Source organism: Fonsecaea erecta, assembly GCF_001651985.1.
Source record: "Fonsecaea erecta strain CBS 125763 chromosome Unknown Scaff3, whole genome shotgun sequence".
In the NCBI taxonomy this organism is placed as follows: Eukaryota; Fungi; Ascomycota; class Eurotiomycetes; order Chaetothyriales; family Herpotrichiellaceae; genus Fonsecaea; species Fonsecaea erecta.
Window position 1 is genome coordinate 1543601 of NW_017387246.1, and position 18212 is coordinate 1561812.

The 18212-nt window shown below is 50.4% G+C and overlaps 9 protein-coding genes across 9 annotated transcripts; 3 read left to right on the forward strand and 6 right to left on the reverse strand.

Moving 5' to 3' along the window:
• Positions 1-1546: 1546 nt before the first annotated feature.
• AYL99_03803 (hypothetical protein) lies at positions 1547-2518 on the reverse strand (the record flags this gene model as incomplete). Its single annotated transcript, XM_018835317.1, has 1 exon — positions 1547-2518. One exon carries the CDS (start codon positions 2516-2518, stop codon positions 1547-1549), a length of 972 nt encoding a protein of 323 aa, XP_018694967.1.
• Positions 2519-2554: 36 nt separating this feature from the next.
• Positions 2555-3178, reverse strand: AYL99_03804 (hypothetical protein; the record flags this gene model as incomplete). The annotated part of the gene is made up of 1 exon (XM_018835318.1): positions 2555-3178. One exon carries the CDS (start codon positions 3176-3178, stop codon positions 2555-2557), a length of 624 nt encoding a protein of 207 aa, XP_018694968.1.
• An 873-nt stretch (positions 3179-4051) lies between these two features.
• AYL99_03805 (hypothetical protein) lies at positions 4052-4753 on the reverse strand (the record flags this gene model as incomplete). Its single annotated transcript, XM_018835319.1, has 1 exon — positions 4052-4753. The coding sequence occupies one exon, from the start codon at positions 4751-4753 to the stop codon at positions 4052-4054; it is 702 nt and encodes a 233-aa protein (XP_018694969.1).
• A 1745-nt stretch (positions 4754-6498) lies between these two features.
• AYL99_03806 (hypothetical protein) lies at positions 6499-7509 on the reverse strand (the record flags this gene model as incomplete). Its single annotated transcript, XM_018835320.1, has 2 exons — positions 6499-7317; positions 7399-7509. 2 exons carry the CDS (start codon positions 7507-7509, stop codon positions 6499-6501), a joined length of 930 nt encoding a protein of 309 aa, XP_018694970.1.
• A 1609-nt stretch (positions 7510-9118) lies between these two features.
• On the reverse strand, positions 9119-11434 carry AYL99_03807 (Phenol 2-monooxygenase; the record flags this gene model as incomplete). Its single annotated transcript, XM_018835321.1, has 2 exons — positions 9119-9445; positions 9509-11434. The coding sequence occupies 2 exons, from the start codon at positions 11432-11434 to the stop codon at positions 9119-9121; spliced, it is 2253 nt and encodes a 750-aa protein (XP_018694971.1).
• An 871-nt stretch (positions 11435-12305) lies between these two features.
• AYL99_03808 (hypothetical protein) lies at positions 12306-13808 on the forward strand (the record flags this gene model as incomplete). Its single annotated transcript, XM_018835322.1, has 1 exon — positions 12306-13808. One exon carries the CDS (start codon positions 12306-12308, stop codon positions 13806-13808), a length of 1503 nt encoding a protein of 500 aa, XP_018694972.1.
• A 191-nt stretch (positions 13809-13999) lies between these two features.
• Positions 14000-14493, reverse strand: AYL99_03809 (hypothetical protein; the record flags this gene model as incomplete). The annotated part of the gene is made up of 2 exons (XM_018835323.1): positions 14000-14104; positions 14194-14493. The coding sequence occupies 2 exons, from the start codon at positions 14491-14493 to the stop codon at positions 14000-14002; spliced, it is 405 nt and encodes a 134-aa protein (XP_018694973.1).
• Positions 14494-15104: 611 nt separating this feature from the next.
• Positions 15105-16012, forward strand: AYL99_03810 (hypothetical protein; the record flags this gene model as incomplete). Its single annotated transcript, XM_018835324.1, has 2 exons — positions 15105-15806; positions 15869-16012. The coding sequence occupies 2 exons, from the start codon at positions 15105-15107 to the stop codon at positions 16010-16012; spliced, it is 846 nt and encodes a 281-aa protein (XP_018694974.1).
• Positions 16013-16758: 746 nt separating this feature from the next.
• Positions 16759-17178, forward strand: AYL99_03811 (hypothetical protein; the record flags this gene model as incomplete). Its single annotated transcript, XM_018835325.1, has 3 exons — positions 16759-16860; positions 16920-16934; positions 16984-17178. The coding sequence occupies 3 exons, from the start codon at positions 16759-16761 to the stop codon at positions 17176-17178; spliced, it is 312 nt and encodes a 103-aa protein (XP_018694975.1).
• Positions 17179-18212: the final 1034 nt, after the last annotated feature.

The window sequence follows — 18212 nt, forward strand, 5'->3', positions numbered from 1 at the left end:
TTCTGTATACATAACAGACAAGTGAAAGAGCACGATGAAAGAGAGGTTGAAGCGGCCCAACCGAGTTGGCAGAGAAACCATGTATCGTGCAGTTCAGCTCAGCATGCACACAACCTCAAGCGCATAGAAACTCTCCGCTCAATTTCAGCGGCATCCTCTTAAGGCTTCGCATCTGGTATAAAGCATGCTAAGCATTAGCCGAGTGAGGAGAGCTCCGATTGCTTGTTAAACACCTGAAGAAGGGCAGATTGGAGTCCAGCTCTACTGGAACCCCAGCCACGCGGGCAATACTGGCAACGAAACCGCCAACCAGCTTGCTAAGCAGGCGGTGAGCGCGACCGAAGACCATAATGTTCGCATGGCACTGTCCTCGTACCGCAAGGAGACACATCAGGTAATCGAGAGAGAATGGCGTAACGAATGGGGTCACATCAGCAAATAGGAAAACACCTGAAGAAATCGATGGTGATCTATCTAACAGGCGAGCTTTACGCCTATACTGCCGGCTCACGCGGCATGAGACGTACCTCTTCACCCAGTTACGAAGTGACCACTCTTGCTTGTTTACGTACGGGAAAACAGGCAAGTTCGTTGACCATGATAAGTGTGCAGGTGGAGTGGTAGAATCAGTGGTGCATGTACTGGTGGACTGTCCTCTCCCACGAGACCTCAGGTGGGAACTACGGCAAGAGGTAGGTGATGCATTTAGAAGCGTTGCAACTCTGCTCGGAGGACGTTGAAACGGGAAAGGTCAAGTACGCAAAGAAAGTGATGATCGGAATACTATAAAAGCGGTCGTTGAATTCGCGGATGCATCCCAACGATTCAAGTCAAGGACTCCGGCTGTTCAGTCGAGCGCACATCACAGGCCCTAACGTGGCAGAAGGATCGTGCATGTAATCAGTATCACCCTGAAAGAAGAGTAAAAGAAAGGTCAATAGTTGTAGCCGGCATATCGCCAAAAGCGAGGAGTCATGGTAAATGAAATTCATCATCATCATCATTAACTGTAGTCGTAACCTCTTCATCGCCTTTACATTTCTCTACCGTGTCTTTGCGTCAGCATATGGTCGGAAAACCTGTCGCTGGCACGCTACTTAGAGGCTCAACCAGGGGGACCGCTCAGAGTCACTACCCAAATACCAGTATTATGGTTGACTTCCTGCAGGCAGTTGCAACTATAGTTGCAATGTGGGTCAGATTGGGGGCAGCTGTCGACAGAACAGGAGGAGGAAGTGAATCCTTAGAACTAGAGCCCTGACCACAACGAATGTGCAAGTAGATGAGCCTAGGATAGACAGAGGTAGGAAGTCCCTTTACAAATCAAGTAGTCCGCGCACAGATGTGACGGAAAGTCTTTGTGTGTCCCTGAACCGTACAGTAAAAGAAGTCCTTGTGTAGGCTTACAATAGGTGTCGCTTCCTTTCCAGCTCGCTTACTAGGCTTGATCTTTCTGTGGACAAGGTACATGATCGGGGACTATAGAGCTGTAATGGCACTCTCTGCTTGCAGTGAGACTTTTTCAGCTTTGACCATTTAGGTTCCCTCATGCCCAGGCAAGGATCGAACCACCAGCCTGGCGCAACTGTGTATCCTTCCAAGTATCGGCATGCCAACTCAATCCATTCTGATTGACCTGATCCGCCCAAACCTTGATGCGTAAATCTGTGCCGCACTTGATGTCGATCATGTTGAGGAAGATGCGCACAGTAGGCGTCTTTACAAATTTACCGGCCGGAAACTTGAACCTGTCCGTCGACTTCGACACGTTTTCCTTTGTAGTAAAGGAGCCGCTGGTCGAGTTCGCCAAGTCCGCCAGATACGCAATCCAGGAAGCAGCGCCCGCGTACAGAATTGAGTCTCCCCAGGTACCGATATGACTCGTGAATCGATCTTCGTGGATATCCGTGGCGTATGCTTTCACGCGGTAATCCTTATGATTCTCGAGGTCGATAAGTTTAAGAGCCACGACGACTGCTGGAGGTGTCGTGTACGGCTCTTCGAAGTAAACGGTCTTTTCGGCTGTTTGAGAACTCGTGTCGTTCCTTTCTCGCTGTTCTTGCGTATTGAATTCGCCAAACTGCCACTGAGTATCCGTAGCCTCAGCCTCGACCCATGTTGCTGCACCTCCGTTCAATACGCTCGTGTCCCATGTGCTGACTGACACTTCCGCCGAATCTGCGGCAATGTGGTCGACGGTCGCCGCGACCGCTTTGTTTGCCTTGCAACTCATATCAATGCGTGTCAAGCCGATGGCTACCTTTGGTGGTGATTGATAGGCGGTCTCGAATGGGACTTTTACGGTGTTGAAGAGGCCGGGAGCTGGTGACGCGCCCACGTCAGCCTTGCCCGAGGAAGAAGTTTTGGACGCAAGGTCGTCCGTATCGAAAAATCCATCGGTGCGCCCCTGTGGCGGATAGAGTTTTCGAATGAAATTCTTGTCCATGGCTGACAACTGCATGTTTTCATGTGTTCCCTTACTGTCGAGTGTAAGATCTGCAGGGTAGAAGTATAGCATGATGGAGTCTGGGTCGAAAACACTGTTCATGGATGTCTATACGGGATTGAGAATGTTTCGTCGAATTTTGTCCTCATCCCATTTGTTCGGTGGGGCCTTGAAATATTGTATAACCTTTTGTACGTCCCAGTTGATTCCAAGACTAGGGTTCTGATGTTCATGGATGCAACCCAATGCATGGCCGAACTCATGAAGGACCACAGAGCGAACTGTTTCGTCGGAGGATCTATCAGTCAACCAGCCAAAATTCATAGTTGGCTTCGATCGATCCTCCTTGAAACAGTCTCTTCCGACATATGACCACGATCCTATTTTAGGCTGAAATGCCACGCGGATATCTGCATCTTTGCCGTAGTCGCCGAAGTCGAAGCTGATATTGCAGATCGCGTCCCACTGTTTGGCCGCGAGTTTCACTCTCCGTTTAAGGGCATCTGTGGCAGTCTGGCCTGGGCCATCCCACCAGGAAACTTTCAGGGTTTGTCCGACCCTCCAAAATTTGTCCTTCCCAATGGCGAGATCGAATGGTCCTGAGAAGTTATCGTGGGCAATGGCAAGGTTGCTAGCTGGGACTTCTTGGTTGGGATCGTCCTCGATGGAGGGAATTACCTGGTAGCAGAGTTTTATCTGCTCAAGCGACGATAGTGAATCTTCTTCGGCCATGATAGGTGTATGTTAGAAGCTGAAAAGAAGTAACCTTAAGCTTTCAAGTGTTCGTGAGACGTCGTACCACAAAAAAGGAACCTTGAGTTCGAAAGGGTGCGAGCAACAGCTGCTCTTATAGACATCTTGACTCAGCATAATGTTCAATTTCATTAAAGTCGTAGGTCCAGCTCTGAAACTGTCGGACTGGTGAATCCGACGAGTGGGAACGAACATATTCGCGGAGGTCTAGATGCTTTAGAAATGGCGGTGCACACATTCTTTTACGCGCTGTGGCTGAAATTTGCTGTGATCGAGCTCACAACTCTCGGAGATAACAGGGTCGTCAAATGTCGAGCGAGATGGAACTCGTCACTGGCGTACTTTGAGAGCGCTGAACAACTTCGACTGATGCATGTTGAGCTAAGGAATTCAGACTGCTGCTTACGCCACACACTCCGCTCCACCATCTCCACTTCGAGGATGGACAAGGATCGGACAGCACCGGCGGGGAACGAAGATGCTACTACCGCAGCTGTACTCCGCCAGATGCTGCAGTACCGGGGAGGTCTGTATTGTGCGTGGCTAGGCAGAATCCCTGATTTCGTTTGGTGTTGCCTCTGCACATTAGAAACTGAACCTGTTTTTTGCTCGCTACATGTAACCGAGATATCTAACTGAGAGTACCCTAGGCCCATTGAGTCGAGAACAAAGGAAGTGGATGAAGCAAGGCCGTAGAAAGTGGATTATTGGTAATTAGGTTCGAATTGTGTGATGTGACTCGTGTAAAAGTATTGCAGCTAGGCTAAAATTCGTTACCTGGTGTAAAGCATCTGGGTTCGGAATCCCGACTAACACTCTGACAAACGTCCATCATGAAATGCCGAAGTTCGTCTAGCTACCACTGACTTTCTGAATATTGGGCATATCCGAGTTGTAGTCGACATAGTGCCCGCCTTTGAGCCAAACGTTGCACTCATACCACTGATGCGTCTGGTCCTGAAATTGATAGTCGTAGGTCTGATCCGTCTCAAACCAGACTCGATAATTGAAGACCGTGCCTCCCTTTTGGATGCTCCATTTGGATATACCAGTTCGGGATTGGAAGTCAGCAGTCGTTGATCCCGACTGACCTGCTGGCCAGTTCACGTCGATGGTGAAACCAGGTCCGTGAGCTTCCATGACCCCAGGATTGTCCTTCATCGCGGCTTCAATCTCCGCTTTCGCAGCGGCAGAGCCCTTAGGGCGGCCGATTGTGAGTTTCTCGCCGGATTGAAGAGTCATTTCTTCCGTTTCCATGTCCTTCTCATTGGCGAACTGAGGCGCGTTGGATTGTTCGGAAGACGTGATGACTTGGAGGGCTTGTAGCAAGAAGAGCGTTGAGTGGAAAGCTATGGAAAGCTGTGTAGCAAAGATGTTCTTGGGGAAATGCTCTGATGAGGAGTTGCACGCAATGGAGAGATATTTCGAAGAATTGTGATCTCTATTTAAAGCTTTTGCGTTCTCAAATCCCACAAATTCTTTCACAGTAGGCCTCAATTGCAAGTCAAGTCCACGTTCACAGATCGCAAGTCTAGCCGACAGCCTTCGTTGCATTGATGAATTTCGGTCAACTTCTTCGGACTAGGACGGTTGAGAGAGCTTACGCGTCAGCCTCATTTCCATGATATAGTCCAAGTATCAGCTAGAAGGAGAATGCCACGCTGAGCTCTAGACTGTGATAGATGCGTCTCGTATCGGGAACACGGTGAGTTGCGACAGTCGCTAGGTAGCCGTAAATATCAGTGAACAAGGCTGAGCACTCCGCTCACGTGTAGACGCAGGATCTGGTTGACTTGTTCCGTTTGATGCTTGGTGGTATGCGATCCAGAAAGTGAAGTTCTGATGCGTACAGTGTATTCAGCCGAGTATTGATAGTGTGGCTTGCAGCTATGAATCACCCCCTCACACAATCATTGTTAGGTGACTCCACAACACTAGCACAGGGGGGCGGTACAGTTGTGCTGGTCGAGCTTTTTGATTGGCGGAAGATGATGAACCTGTGTTGAATGGGACGCTAAACAGATCAAACATGCGGGGACCACGGCCGAGCTTGGAAGCCAACACGGTCCCAACGTGAGCTCGACAGCTAGCCATTCTATCAATAGTGATCAAGGAGGATTGTTCACAAAAAGTTTTAGTACGCACAGGGAGCCAAGTCGAACGCTTGCTGTTCTGTACGGTAAGGTAGTCGAGTCGTGAAATTCAGTCAAGGTAGATGTGGTGGCGTGAGCCTAGACCGCATGCTGAGTATGCTCTCAGCTGAAAGAGTAATAGAACTGCACAACTATACACGTGTCACAAATAGAGTAGAAGAGTATATAACTCGCAAGGGAAAAGTATTGTAGTGGGAAGAGTCAGTCAGGTCACGTGCCTTTACATTGTACAGGGAGGCAATGGTGGCTCCTGATTGGACGGGTGAAGTGGAGAGCTTTTTCTTTTCTTTCAATAGTATTTTTACATGGACAGTGGCAGAGAGACAGACTGACAATCAAGCATTCCTATCCATCTTGTTTTGGTGGTGTTGTGGTGTGTTGTACGTGTCCCTACTGCCGCAGAGAGAGGCATCGCCTCTGGCCATGAAGCCTCGCCTCAGTTCAATGGTATTCTACCACTTCGTGGCTTGGCTGAAATGCAAACTTGGAGAGGTGGCTGCAGCAGCGCTGGCTGGCTGAACGACATGTGCAAACACTTGAATTTAGTCTGTGCACTGTTTAGGAGTTTCGGCAAATTCCTCGGATATGATGATTGTTGGTAAAATTATGGCACCTATCCTTAGTGACAATGGATACTCGGCATTGGATAAAGCCTGATACACCTTTTAATTATAATCTAGGGTTTATTGTTCAAAGAGCTTCCGCGCACCAAATGATGCTGAAGCTTGTACTATAGTAGTCTAATAGATTCTGAGCTGCCGTTCCAGCTGTCCTTAACCGAAATGGGTTGCAGTTCTACTGCAGTAGTATTATCAGCTGAACACAACTAGTCATGCTATTGCATGAAAGTGCGGCCGACGTCGAGGATACTAAATTATTTCACGGGCACCGTCAACTGGCCGCCTAATGGGCTGGACTTACGTTTGTCAAACACATTCAGTTCGGCTATAGTTTTGAAGGAACGCTGGATTTCGTCGAGTGCTTTGTTGATGAAGTCTCGCTTTGGCGGGAGTTCTAAGTATTGCCTCTGTCGGTCCAAGCCTTCCCTGCCAAATATGAATCATAGACGTCTTCGAAGGCATTCAGGCCTAACATTTATTGCCCAACTTGACTGGCTACACCATATGCTACCAAATAAAGGCTTGGCTAATATTGAATGATATTGTTGCTTGTGGTGGCATTTGGCGAGACTGCGAAAACGGTGTCATCGAGACAATGGTAGACCTCTTTCCACGGCGCTTTCCGGTGCCAAAAGTTAGCCAGCGTGATACATTTGTCGAGTCCTTCGCGGCAACCAAGCAAACCGTTCCACGAGTTGGGATTCCTCAAATCGATGTGGCTCAGGTCATCAGAGCTGTGGTCGAAATGCTTATGCTGATCTTCTACCTGACCACCATAAGAATGGAAGTTCAGTACCGCACCCCAGCGGTCCGCTTCGCCGGCTGGCGCGTTTGGGAGTTTCTCGCGTGACGTGTGACCGATTGCATACGAGTCTTGGATGACATGGAAGCAGCTGCCAAGGGCCCGATGGGGGATGAAGGCAGGGCTTGGGTGGCGGTGCGTCAACAGCTCACCTACTGTGGCGTAGTGTGCAGGATTGTCGAACCAGCGGCTCAACTCGGTGTTTACGAGCGGTGTGTCTGGACTCAGAACTCCTGTCGCGACACTGTACATGATCTCAATCCATTGCAAGATGCTGGCCTTTGTCGCCGCCGGCTGGTCCATACCCAGCGCCATGGCGTGCAGCCATTGCAGGTCTCCATAATGAGAGCGATGAATCAGTTCTGGCCTGGTGAAACCTCCAAACTTGTAACTGATTCCCCATTCTGTGCCGCTGCTGTAGTCAAGGTTGTTACTGGCATTGTCATCCTTGAAAAGCTTGCACTCCGGGTCGTCATTCCAGAACACGCCGCGAATGAAGTCGTTGATCTCAGGGTGTGCTGTTGAATTGTCCCTCAGCGAGCGCTAGGTCATTGAGGGATCGAGTTTGAAGTCAGAGTTAATGAGAGCAGCGAGAGTGAGCATCTCATGAACAGGCTGGCCAACTTTCAAAATCGTACCGGCGTGAATTGCCATTTCTGACTTTAAGACATCGAGATCGGGTTTGTCGTCAGCTGAGCTCTCGTCACCGGTAACCTTCGTCATATCGGCTGCCATGGTGGAGGTGTTTGCGAAAACTGTTATATGTCGTTTTGCTCACTGGGCAACGAACGTGTATGTAGTGGATCTTGTTGTATCGTTGTTCCTTCGAGCCTATCTTCATAGGAAGAGAAACGGTTTGACGAGTGAATCTCACTACAAATATGTCAACGCGACAAAGTCCCCATCCAATCTTTGCAAAAGTTCTACCTATGTTTCGTGAGGGGAAAGTCTACGCCAGCTGATTTTGAGTGGAATCTGTTGGGCTCAGCCAGCCCTTCAATGACCAGGATCTAGCAAAGGTGGCTAGTACCGTAACGCTTACGCTAACGCAACCCAGATGTGCACCAACAGGCACTCGTGACTACCAAAAAGGTTCTTTCAGCTCGTTTACAGACTCGTGTCCCAGAAAGGGCATGCTGGTGTACAGTATGTGCCCCAAAAGGGTTGTCGCTGGGTTTTGTTCGGAACGTGGCGTTTATCGGTCATGCAATACCACCACACTTTGAGTTTGATCTAAGCTTCGACCCTGATGCTTGTTCGCATTCACCGTGGCTCATCCGGGTCCACCACGTGGAGCAAGGTCTTGCAAAGTAGGTACTCGTTGATGATGTGTCTTGCCTGTAGAAGAGTGAGTCGAGACCTTGCTGCAGCATCTCTGGCCCCTGTAAGCCTTCCAAGGTTGTTACCCATACTTGTACACTACATTTGATCGCCATTATCTTACCACCCTCGCTTAGAGGCATCCTGGGTTGAGCTGCTGCGGTGTCACAGCTCGATATGGTTTCGATTGATCTTGCTTCTCCTCGGCACGTGAGAGAGTACGGTAGGAGCGGGCTAGAGCCGTAAGAGAGCAGAAGGGAGTGGAAGGGGAGCGCGAAAGAGAGGAAGGGAGTAGAAGAGAGCGGACGAGGGAGCGAGTCGACTAAATAGTCGTTAGCGTTACTTGTTGAATTTATGTTGTGTTCCGTCCTAGAAATATGCCAATTGTCCCGGTCTCGATGTGTCCGTTCAGCCGAGCGCGGAGGATCCTCAAGTAACAGGCTTCTTATGGCGCCAGGAGTCGAAGAGAGTGGAATTGTGGGATTTGGATCCACCACCGACCGTCATCACGTCCATTGCGTGCCTGCACCAATGGAGCCCATTTTGATTCAAGGCTAGTATAAGATTGTAGAAGAATGAGAGTCTGTATAAAATCCTCACAGCTTTATGGGAGAGGTAATGGTACCGTGGTAACTAGGTATTTTATCGAATGTAGTAATCGGGCATTTGAGTATGCCTGGATACCATACTCAGGTCGGGGCCGATCAGGCACGCAGAGTCCGTCCAGACGCTCAACCAGGCATTAGAATGCTACTTAGGTAGGGTCCATCCCCTAGTGACTGTTCGATGCTCGTCAATGTACGGAGCCACAAAGGGAGGGGGAGTCAAGTCCGAAAGTGTCACCCAAACCCAGCCTGAAGTCCATTCAAATGCTCAACGATAAAGTAATCATGCTACTCACATGGCACTCCACGGCCAGAGCAAGACTTCTCCCGATCAGAGCACACTTTTCACCGCTTGACCTTTCGCCTTCTCCAGCGTGGCTCACAACTTCTAATCCCATGTACGTGGGCAATCGAAGCATTCAGAGCGCACCATTCACGACAGAGATTCCCTGCTGCATAGCAGTCACTCCATTCTTTGACCCGTTCATGTATGTCAGCTTCTGCTCTAGGAGGAGCGAAGGCTGCTTGTTGTCTGAGAATACCTTCGCTTCGCCATGCTGAGTGGTAGGTACATGCGATGGGTTTTGCACCAGCATGAAGCCACTGAAGAAGCTGTCCATCGCAGCATAGTCGTCAAAGTCACCCACCCAGCTTACGTACTGATCTGGTCGAAGAATGACTGCGGCGCCGATGGACGGGTCGATGCCATAGTTCTTGTAGGCCTGGCCGTGTCCCTCATGGTAGCTCTGTTGGTCCAGATGTCAGTATGCAGACCCAGGTTTTGGGTGCATTGGCGGGGTGATACTCACCTCGTCGTCAACAAAGATCTTCCAGTAGTCCCAACCATCATGATCAGACCAGGGTCGGAAGGGCTCCGGGAGATCGAAGATGGTGATCTCTCTTCTTGGTGCGGAGTGCACAGCCAGGAGCTCAAACACACTGTCGTATTTTTCGTTTGCTGGCGTGTACCGATTCAAGAAAGACTCCGGCGAAGCCATCTTCCGACCAAGGACATCCAGCCTCGCTTTGTTGTCTGCGTTTCGAATATCACCAGCAAAGATAACCACGCGCCATGTACCATTGCTCTTGAGTAATTCTTGGAAGTGCCAGGGTCGAGCATCTGATTGATTCAAGACTTTGAGACTGGGCATGCGCATACCAACCTTGATGTCTTTCGCACGGTCCTGGGTGCTGAAGACACGTGTTGACGCATCGCCAATGACGTCTGTACCATCTCCCTGTTTTTCTGCGCTCCCCTCCTTCGCAACGATTAAACTTGCGCCATAGTCTACACCAATAGCAGTGGTAAACATATGGGCTTCTTCGAATGCTTTCTTGAAGACCTCCATGTTGACGCCTTCTTTGTCCATGGCGTTCTTGGCCGGACGCCCACTGAACAGGCGGCTAAAGCGGTGGTCGAAGCTGATTAGGTCCTGAGCAATGCGCCGTCGTTCAGACTGATAGGTCTTGAGCACACTGCGGTTCCAGCGCCCTTTCACACAGCCTGCTATTTTCCACCCCAGGTTGAAGGCATCCTGCATTGAGACATTCATGCCCTGCCCAGCTTTTGGAGAATGAGTGTGGACAGCATCGCCTGCGAGAAAGACTCGCTCGTTGAGAGAGAACCTATCGCCCACGCGTTGACCGATCTGATATGCTGTCCACCAATCTAGGTGCTTATATGTGATGCTGTAAGGCCGCATAATCTTCTGTGCAGACGCAATGATGGCTTCTGGCGTAAGGCTACTGCGATCAACCTTCTGGCCGCTGGCGGTGTTTGTGGTTGTGAGCTGGATGTACAAACGGACCAGTTTGTTTTCTCGCGGAATGATCATGACGCTACCGCTGCTCTCGCTGTGCACAGCACAGCGCATTCGGATATCAGGGAAATCGGTGATTGGGATGACGTCCATCACTCCCCAGATGTAGTCCGTGCTATCGCCTTCGAGTTTGAAACCTAGCTGTTGTCGCACCCAAGAGTGTGCTCCGTCTGCGCCGAGCATATACCTGGCTTTCACAATTTCTTCCCGTCCAGCTTTGGCGCCCAGCACCCCTGTTTGCCTGATGAGGTCCTCGGTGTCATCCGCTGCAAGATTGGACCGGAACAAGCCATTTTGAACGGCTTGGCCATTGTTGCTGGTTGCTTTGTGTGCCGGCGTGGACTCCTCTTCTTTCAGGTGCCGCAAACGTACTTGGATTGGGTATGCGGAATTGTCTTCGGCGAGTGATTCATCAAAGCTGAATGATATCGGTAGCACTCCGCGTTCGACTTGAATCTCGCCAGCTAAGCCGGTGCCGTTGCAGGACGTACGAATGGAATTCTCCTTGATGCTGTCAAGCAAGAAGCGCTCGATCCGCCCTTGATGCAGGACCACCTCTGTGAAGCGACTAAGGCCGGGGATTGTATCGGGAATGCGATCTGATCGAACGACTGATGGGTTTGCCGGATCCATGTCCTCTGGTGGGTTCCACAGACAGATCTCTAGCATGTGGTTTGACTCTCTCCACACTCGATGAGCAAAATCGAAGCTGTCGAATATCTCCAGGGTTCGACACCGCAACCCATCAGCTTGACCATTGTAGATTTTCGTCCCCCGTTTGTCAACGATTCGTGTGCGCACGCCCCATCGCGACATCCAGTTAGCCATCATCAGGCCTGCAGGGCCGGCGCCAACGATGAGGACATCAACTTCATCGACCTCCAGGTCTGATCGTTCCGGACTTGTCAAACTCATATTGGAACAGTCTTGACTCTTCAGATGTTGCTAATGGTGCTTCGGTGTTTCCTCCGAAAGCCTAACGATCGCAAGCCTAGCGACCCAAAGGCTTCGTTCGAGCACCAACACTTCTGGGACATCTTATAACAGCATCCCCAGCACGATTTGGCCATCTTCTTCAAAGGATGTGATGCGCTCCCGGCAGCATGCTGTCCGGATCAGGGTAGAAGTAGCTGCACCAATGTTGTGCCGCAACGCTATCCTCCCACCCGTTCATTGGTGCCTCCAGTGTGTTCGCGATTGGGCATCTGGCTGGGGGCGGGGGGACGGGGGTCAGGGAGGTATTCAGCATAAGGTTCGGACGACCCCCCACCATTGTCTGCACCGGTCCGAAGACTGCTGTGGTTGGTCGCCAGAAGAGCCTTGAGCCAATCAGCGATGGGGTGTGTGGAGGGCGAGGTCTAGACCTCGGAGGAAGACAACCGGACGCCCGTCTCGAGTGCTGCGTACCTACCTAAGCGAGCTAGGTACCTAGGTAATCAATATCCGTATCGTGTGACACTGTGACACAGACAGGATGTTTCTTGTGCGGGGCAATCAAAGATAATGGATGGTTCAAGCTCTGCCCAACCTGCAGGCAATGATAAACAATGCTTGGCAGCGAAGCGTTTGGCTTTGGGTCCCAATGCCACTTTTTTGCAAGTCTTCTTCCAATGCTGAAGTGATTCGTAATTCGTGCCCATCTCTGAAGGTTCTCAACGTGTTCAATAGTTGCCGCTACGTTGAATCCCTGCCATGTGCCGAAATATCACTGTGCTGCAAGGCTAACGGAAGACGACCGGCTGCTTAGCATGGTGGACGCTCCCTATTATCCGAAGAACAGAGCATCATGCCTGGTCAGTGGCTGCATGACTCGAACCAGAGCTTTTGCTTCGTTGAGGAAGACGACATCGATATGCTCGTAAACGATGAAGACGACATCGATGTGCTCGCAAACGATGAAGACGGTGGCTACGGAGACAACCCGCCGACATGGTTACCGACATGGATCCCAGATTTGCCTCTTCGTCCGGGCCATTCCTCATGCTTCGAAACTTCAGACGTGGATCAAATGCTAGATTCGTGGTCCCAGCACGCGCATGAGATAGTCATAACCCCGTTCCACTGTGCGCCAACACCATTATCTGAATCCAGTCACGGCACAGTGCCCTACGACGTCGACGTCAGCGCGACGGAATCAGCACGTAGGAAGCACAAACTACCCCTTCTCGCACCCAAACCAGTTCCGGCGCATGCCGTCGACCCTCGGCCAGAAGCGACGGTGTCAGGTGTGGCGGGCCTGCGTCCACTCGCTCCAAAACCGCTTCGACCTTCCAACATCCACGACTTTCCCAGCGCGATCTCGAAATCTACTTCGGGAAAGCATAGGAGACCAAGGTCTGATGCAGCCACAATTCAGCTCGTACGGGAGGAGACATGTATCTCTCGCAGTCTAGAGGCAGCGACCGTCTTTGACAGGGCAATCCTCAGCGGACTTTCCAGCATTCATCTGACCATGGGTTACAACATTGGTCAGTCGCGGTCACAAGTCGACATGTACATCACAGCGCTGCGCCAGGTGCTCAGATCGATGCGATCGCCAAGTTCGGTGAAAAACGACGGAAAACGTCGTGCCAGCGCCGAGGGTGTTCTGTGGGTGGTCAGGGAGGCTTGGCCATCCGCAGAAGGCTACTATAACATGACAGCTACGCTGCGTGGGCTGTTGGCGGTGGAAATGTGGCGCAACTTCCCGTCTGAACGGACGTACCGACAGCTGCCTCCTGAATATCGCCCGACCAGAGCGCAAATGGTTGCACCGCATCCGCCCAACATCGATTGGCTTCCGTGGCCTGATGTCCGAGATCTAGCTATTCGTTATCAGAACTCTTATGACATGGATGCGATTTTTCGAATGGCGATTCACAATGTCGTTGCTCATCGCAAACCTGGGCACATCGCTTCCTCGTTGGAGGATGCACGCTCTTCGGGAGTCGAGGATAACACCTCCTTTCGTATATGGGATCTGATCTGCTCGGAGAAGGCCAACGGCACAGAACCACTGGCAGATTCCCGTCTAGAGAGGAAGGCAATCCTTAGGTCACCGACAGTGAAAGCCGTCCTTGATGCCTACGATCTCGAATATGATCAATTCCATACTCAGAAGCTCGATGATGAATTCTTCCTGACGTTTCCATGTCTATACGCTGAATCTGCTGCATCAAGTTGGAAAGTTCGGGCCTTGGACGGCGTTCCCCTGTTTGACGTTGGCGCTCCAGTCGCTCTGTCGAGACCAGCTGTCGCAAGACTACAGGCACAGATCAACTCTATACTTTCCACTGATACTTTGGATTGAAAGTCGCATGGTTAACTTTATGTTGAATCAACAGATCAGTTTTGGATCGAGTGAACGGTCACATTTTGTTGTTCTATTTGTCCATGCGGCGGAACTGGATGGAGCACGCAAACAGGAGGTTATGATTTTAGTATCTCTCAGCGGCCATGAGAGCAGCCGAGCGCCCAAGCTCTCGGCTTTCTATAGTTGAGTCACTTTCGTTGAATAATGGCCATCGCTTCCACCTCGTACAACAGAGCAGGGGTTGCCAGCGCTGCTACACCCAAAAGAGTGGACGGTGGTCGGTGATCACCTATCTAGGGTGCCGTCAGAGCGTGTAACGCCAGGACTTGGACACTAAATAGGACAGTGTCTATTGAGACAAGTTTAACGACATTCAACTTACGAAGTTGAGCCAAGCCTCCCCCCTCGAAGTATCCTTCGGATCCAGATTGACCACGTAGTGCTGGACCTTTACAATATCCGCTGGCGTGGCACCTGCCGCAGCGAGACAAATTCCCAGATTCTGCAGAGCAACGTGGACTTGCTCAGCAAACGTTGAAGGAGCGATGTTGGTTTGAGGATCGACGCCGATCTGGCCCGCGACGGTGATCAGTGATGCGGTTGGTGAGATTGGAGTGCTCTGGACGTATGAGAAGTTGGGCTTCGGCGGCAGGTTGGGAGGATTGATCAGAGCAGAAGCCATTTTGCTATCGACGTTATGACGATCTGACTCATGAGACCAATTGCCCAGGTGAATGGAACGTATCCTACTTATATTGAGGACGTGTGCCGGACAGCTCTCGGTTGATCCAGGTTAAAGCGGAAGTAAATCCGGACATGAATGACGAACCTTGAAAACTGGTACAATAACAACGATTAACAACTGTATTTACTGCCACGACGTCAGATCAATATGCACGCAATAACAGAGTAAGATCATAGATGTTGTGCGACAGATGGTGTCAGCAAGGTCAGCTACGTGGTATATTTCTAAGCCAGGCCCGAAGCCATATCCGAGGGTGCAACCCCGAGATCGTCTGATTGGCTGAACTCTAAGACGCTGTCGACTAGGATACTGGCATACTGTGCCTCTTCGGAACGTAACCTCTCGAGGACAACGGCCAATGGTACAGGGGGTTCAAGTACTGTTCCGAGGTCGAAAATCGATGCTTGAAAAAGGTGTCGAAAAGGTGCAGCTACTAGATAGGTGACCCTTAGCTTCAGCCTTCATCGTACATTTCTGTCTTCCTAAACACTCTTTCTACGCTCTACTCATCACGAAGAGCAAACAAGAACAGTGTATACCGCGACGCCATGGGGAGCATTCGACCTGAATTCAGAGGTGTCGAAGCGTCACGCCCCAAGTGGCGGCAAGACGCGCAATGGCAGTTCACACAAACAGCAGACCCGGGCTGGAGGCCAGGAGACGGTGCTAACGACGGTGGTGCATGGAAAGATCACAAGCAAATCGACATTGCGCCGTACGAAAACGGCCGCGCAGCAACTCTGAACTACAAGCTTCTCGTCTCAACGTTCATCCCTCGTCCAATTGCCTTCGTGAGCACAAGAAGTAAGGATGGGAGCACAACAAATCTCGCTCCTTTTTCATACGCACAGATGATGACACACGATCCACCACTCTTCGTCATTGGCTTCACTGGCGGCTTTGCTACTTCTAAAGACACTCTCAAGAATCTGCTAGAGAGCCAAGAATGCACCATCAACATCGTATCAGAGCACTTTCTCGAAGCAGCCAACGCAGCAGGCACCGTCGCGCCATATGGTGTCTCGGAATGGGCTTTCACGGGTCTCACACCAGCGCCGAGCAAGGACGTCAAAGCCGAACGAGTTGCCGAGGCAATCTTCAGTATAGAGGGCAAGCTGGTGGACGCCAAAGAAGTTGATTCACGGGCCAACCCAGGGCAAAAATCTGCTTCCCTGGTCACTATTGAGGGAGTAAGATTCTGGGCTCGAGAGGATGCTATCAACGAGGATAAGAGTTTCATTGACCCCAACGTGAGTGAAGACACAGCTTCCAATAAGATCTGAATGCAATCATGCTAACGGCATCTACTTAGATTCTTAGGCCAATGGCAAGACTAGGCGGCATTACTTATGGCCGAATCTTGGAGGCCATAGAGCTTCCTCGGCCTGAATGGAAGACGTTTGAGCAGGATGTCAAGGAGGCCGGTCTGTACAAGTCGAAGTTGGACTCACAGTAGACCCCCTTCTCACATATATTCGACTCAAGGGCCGGTCATCGAGAGCTATTCTCACACATCGCAGTAGTGCTCGCTGATGTACATAAAGAATAGATACGTTTCCCTCACTGTACCTAGAGGATGTCATGATGCCCTAATAACACAATTAGGTAAAATATTGATAACACTGCTGCATAGCTAGTGACCTCCACGTACTCAATGATCGTACCCTGTCTTCTCAAACATGAGATGCATATAACTCGGGCGATATCAGTTCCGTCCTAACATTACTAAGAGCTTAACAGAGCACCGTTGTAAGGCATAGAATACGAAATATACACAAGCGCTTTAAACTAGAACTTACTTTCCTTTTCAATGTTGGATGTGTTGAATTGTCGAGCGACCATGTTGGCGGTAGTCTTGGGACAGTGGATGAACGATTTCGTAAAGCACGGAAACTGTTGCTGGCAGAGATAGGACAGATCATTATGCGCTACACAGGTGTTGTACGGTGGGCAGCGTGATTTTGATTAGGAAGAGCGCCGGCAATCCCACCTTTTGATGCTTACGAAGCTATGTTGGTCCCCTTTCCGGACGTTTCAATGATCCACTTGTGGCGGAACCGAGTTGCGATACATAATAAAAACGGAATCATTTCATACCCATCATTTTTGGTGTGCACTTCGTCGCCTCCTACATTACCTTGTTCGAAATCTCTTGCTCACAGCAATTTTCGTCCTCACAATCAGATCCAACACGTACCAAAAATGGCTACCCAACGAATGACATTCTTCAAGGTCTTTGATCCCCAGGCGCACTCTGACGACCTCATCCAGAAATACAACATCTTGCGCGAGACCAATAAAAAAGTACTTTGCAACTCTCTTCCCTTCATCACATGTTAACGTGAGGCTGATTGTCTTCTTAGGATGGTAAACCATATGTATGCCTCTTTCACCCTGTCCCAAGGATTGGAGTTGATATCTCACTAGATCCGCTCCATCATCGCGAAGCCCACAATCGCCAATCGCCTCGACAACGGTTACAACTTCGTTGCAATCACAACATTCGACTCACTTGAAGACCTTGAGTTTTACGATAAGGAATGTCCGGCGCACAAGAAGTTGAAGGAGTTTTCCAATGAGGTGACAGAACGCCCACCGCAGAGCGTTTGGATTTACTTGTGATTAGTATCATGTCTTTAATAGATGGTGCAATCTGGTGGAGTGCACTGCTTGTTGATGTCAAGTTGGAAGAGCCATTCCCAGCTATCTCTCACGTGTAGCCACGTATTACTCTGCATTCACGCTCTATATAGTTCGCACTCCCTGTGCACCTCTGGTTAGACAACTCAAGGAACTTTTCAATCACACTCTGACAGTTGAGTTCGTCGAATACGTTTCCATTGTCTCTGTTCGCTGGTCAGATTCGTGAGATTCCGCACCCCAGAACGACAAGTTACAACCGCTTTGTGTTAATCATGCCGTCCATCTCCGAGACCCTTGACGTGCCGCTCGAGCTCAGAACCCCGCCGTCACCGCTGCTCCGGCCACATAGCGTTCCGTGAAGATCCCTGGTTGACAGTCCACGGAGATGAATTTGTCAAAGCATTGCCTTCAGGCTTCACAGCTTCCAAATTAATCAGCTCCATCGGCCACCGAGCCAGTGAATAGTATAGTCAATCCGGGCCGCTTTCCCTTATCAAGTTAAGACCAAATTTAGCTTTACCTTTCTTGCTATTCAACCAATGATCGGGCCGAGTGCAGTATCCGGGGCTTGCTGATTGGCGCCCACAATTTACTACCCTACCCGTGCCCCCGGGGCCCGGACTAGGCCTGACTCCAATAGATTGAGGGTCACCGTTCCGATGATTCGTTAGCTGACGAATAGCAGATCAGTGTCAGATAAGTGTGCGGTCCAGAACACGGCTGTGGCAACGCGAGACAAATTGCTGGAGCTTGATGGACAGCCGCCGTACACCATAACAAGGTGGAGAAAAGATCCGTGACCTCAATCGGTTTTGATTCCTCCTCTCCATCTTCAATTTCCATAACTTCCCACATCTGGGATGCAGATGCAACAGTCGTCCTCGTTGACCTCCTGACAACCCTCTCCAAAATCAACCGTCACAATGCTGCGCAGCCAATCTGTCTTGGATGACAACGCCCAGTGGTAACGGAGACACGTCGAGCGAATGTTGGAACTTGGGGGCCTCGTTTCT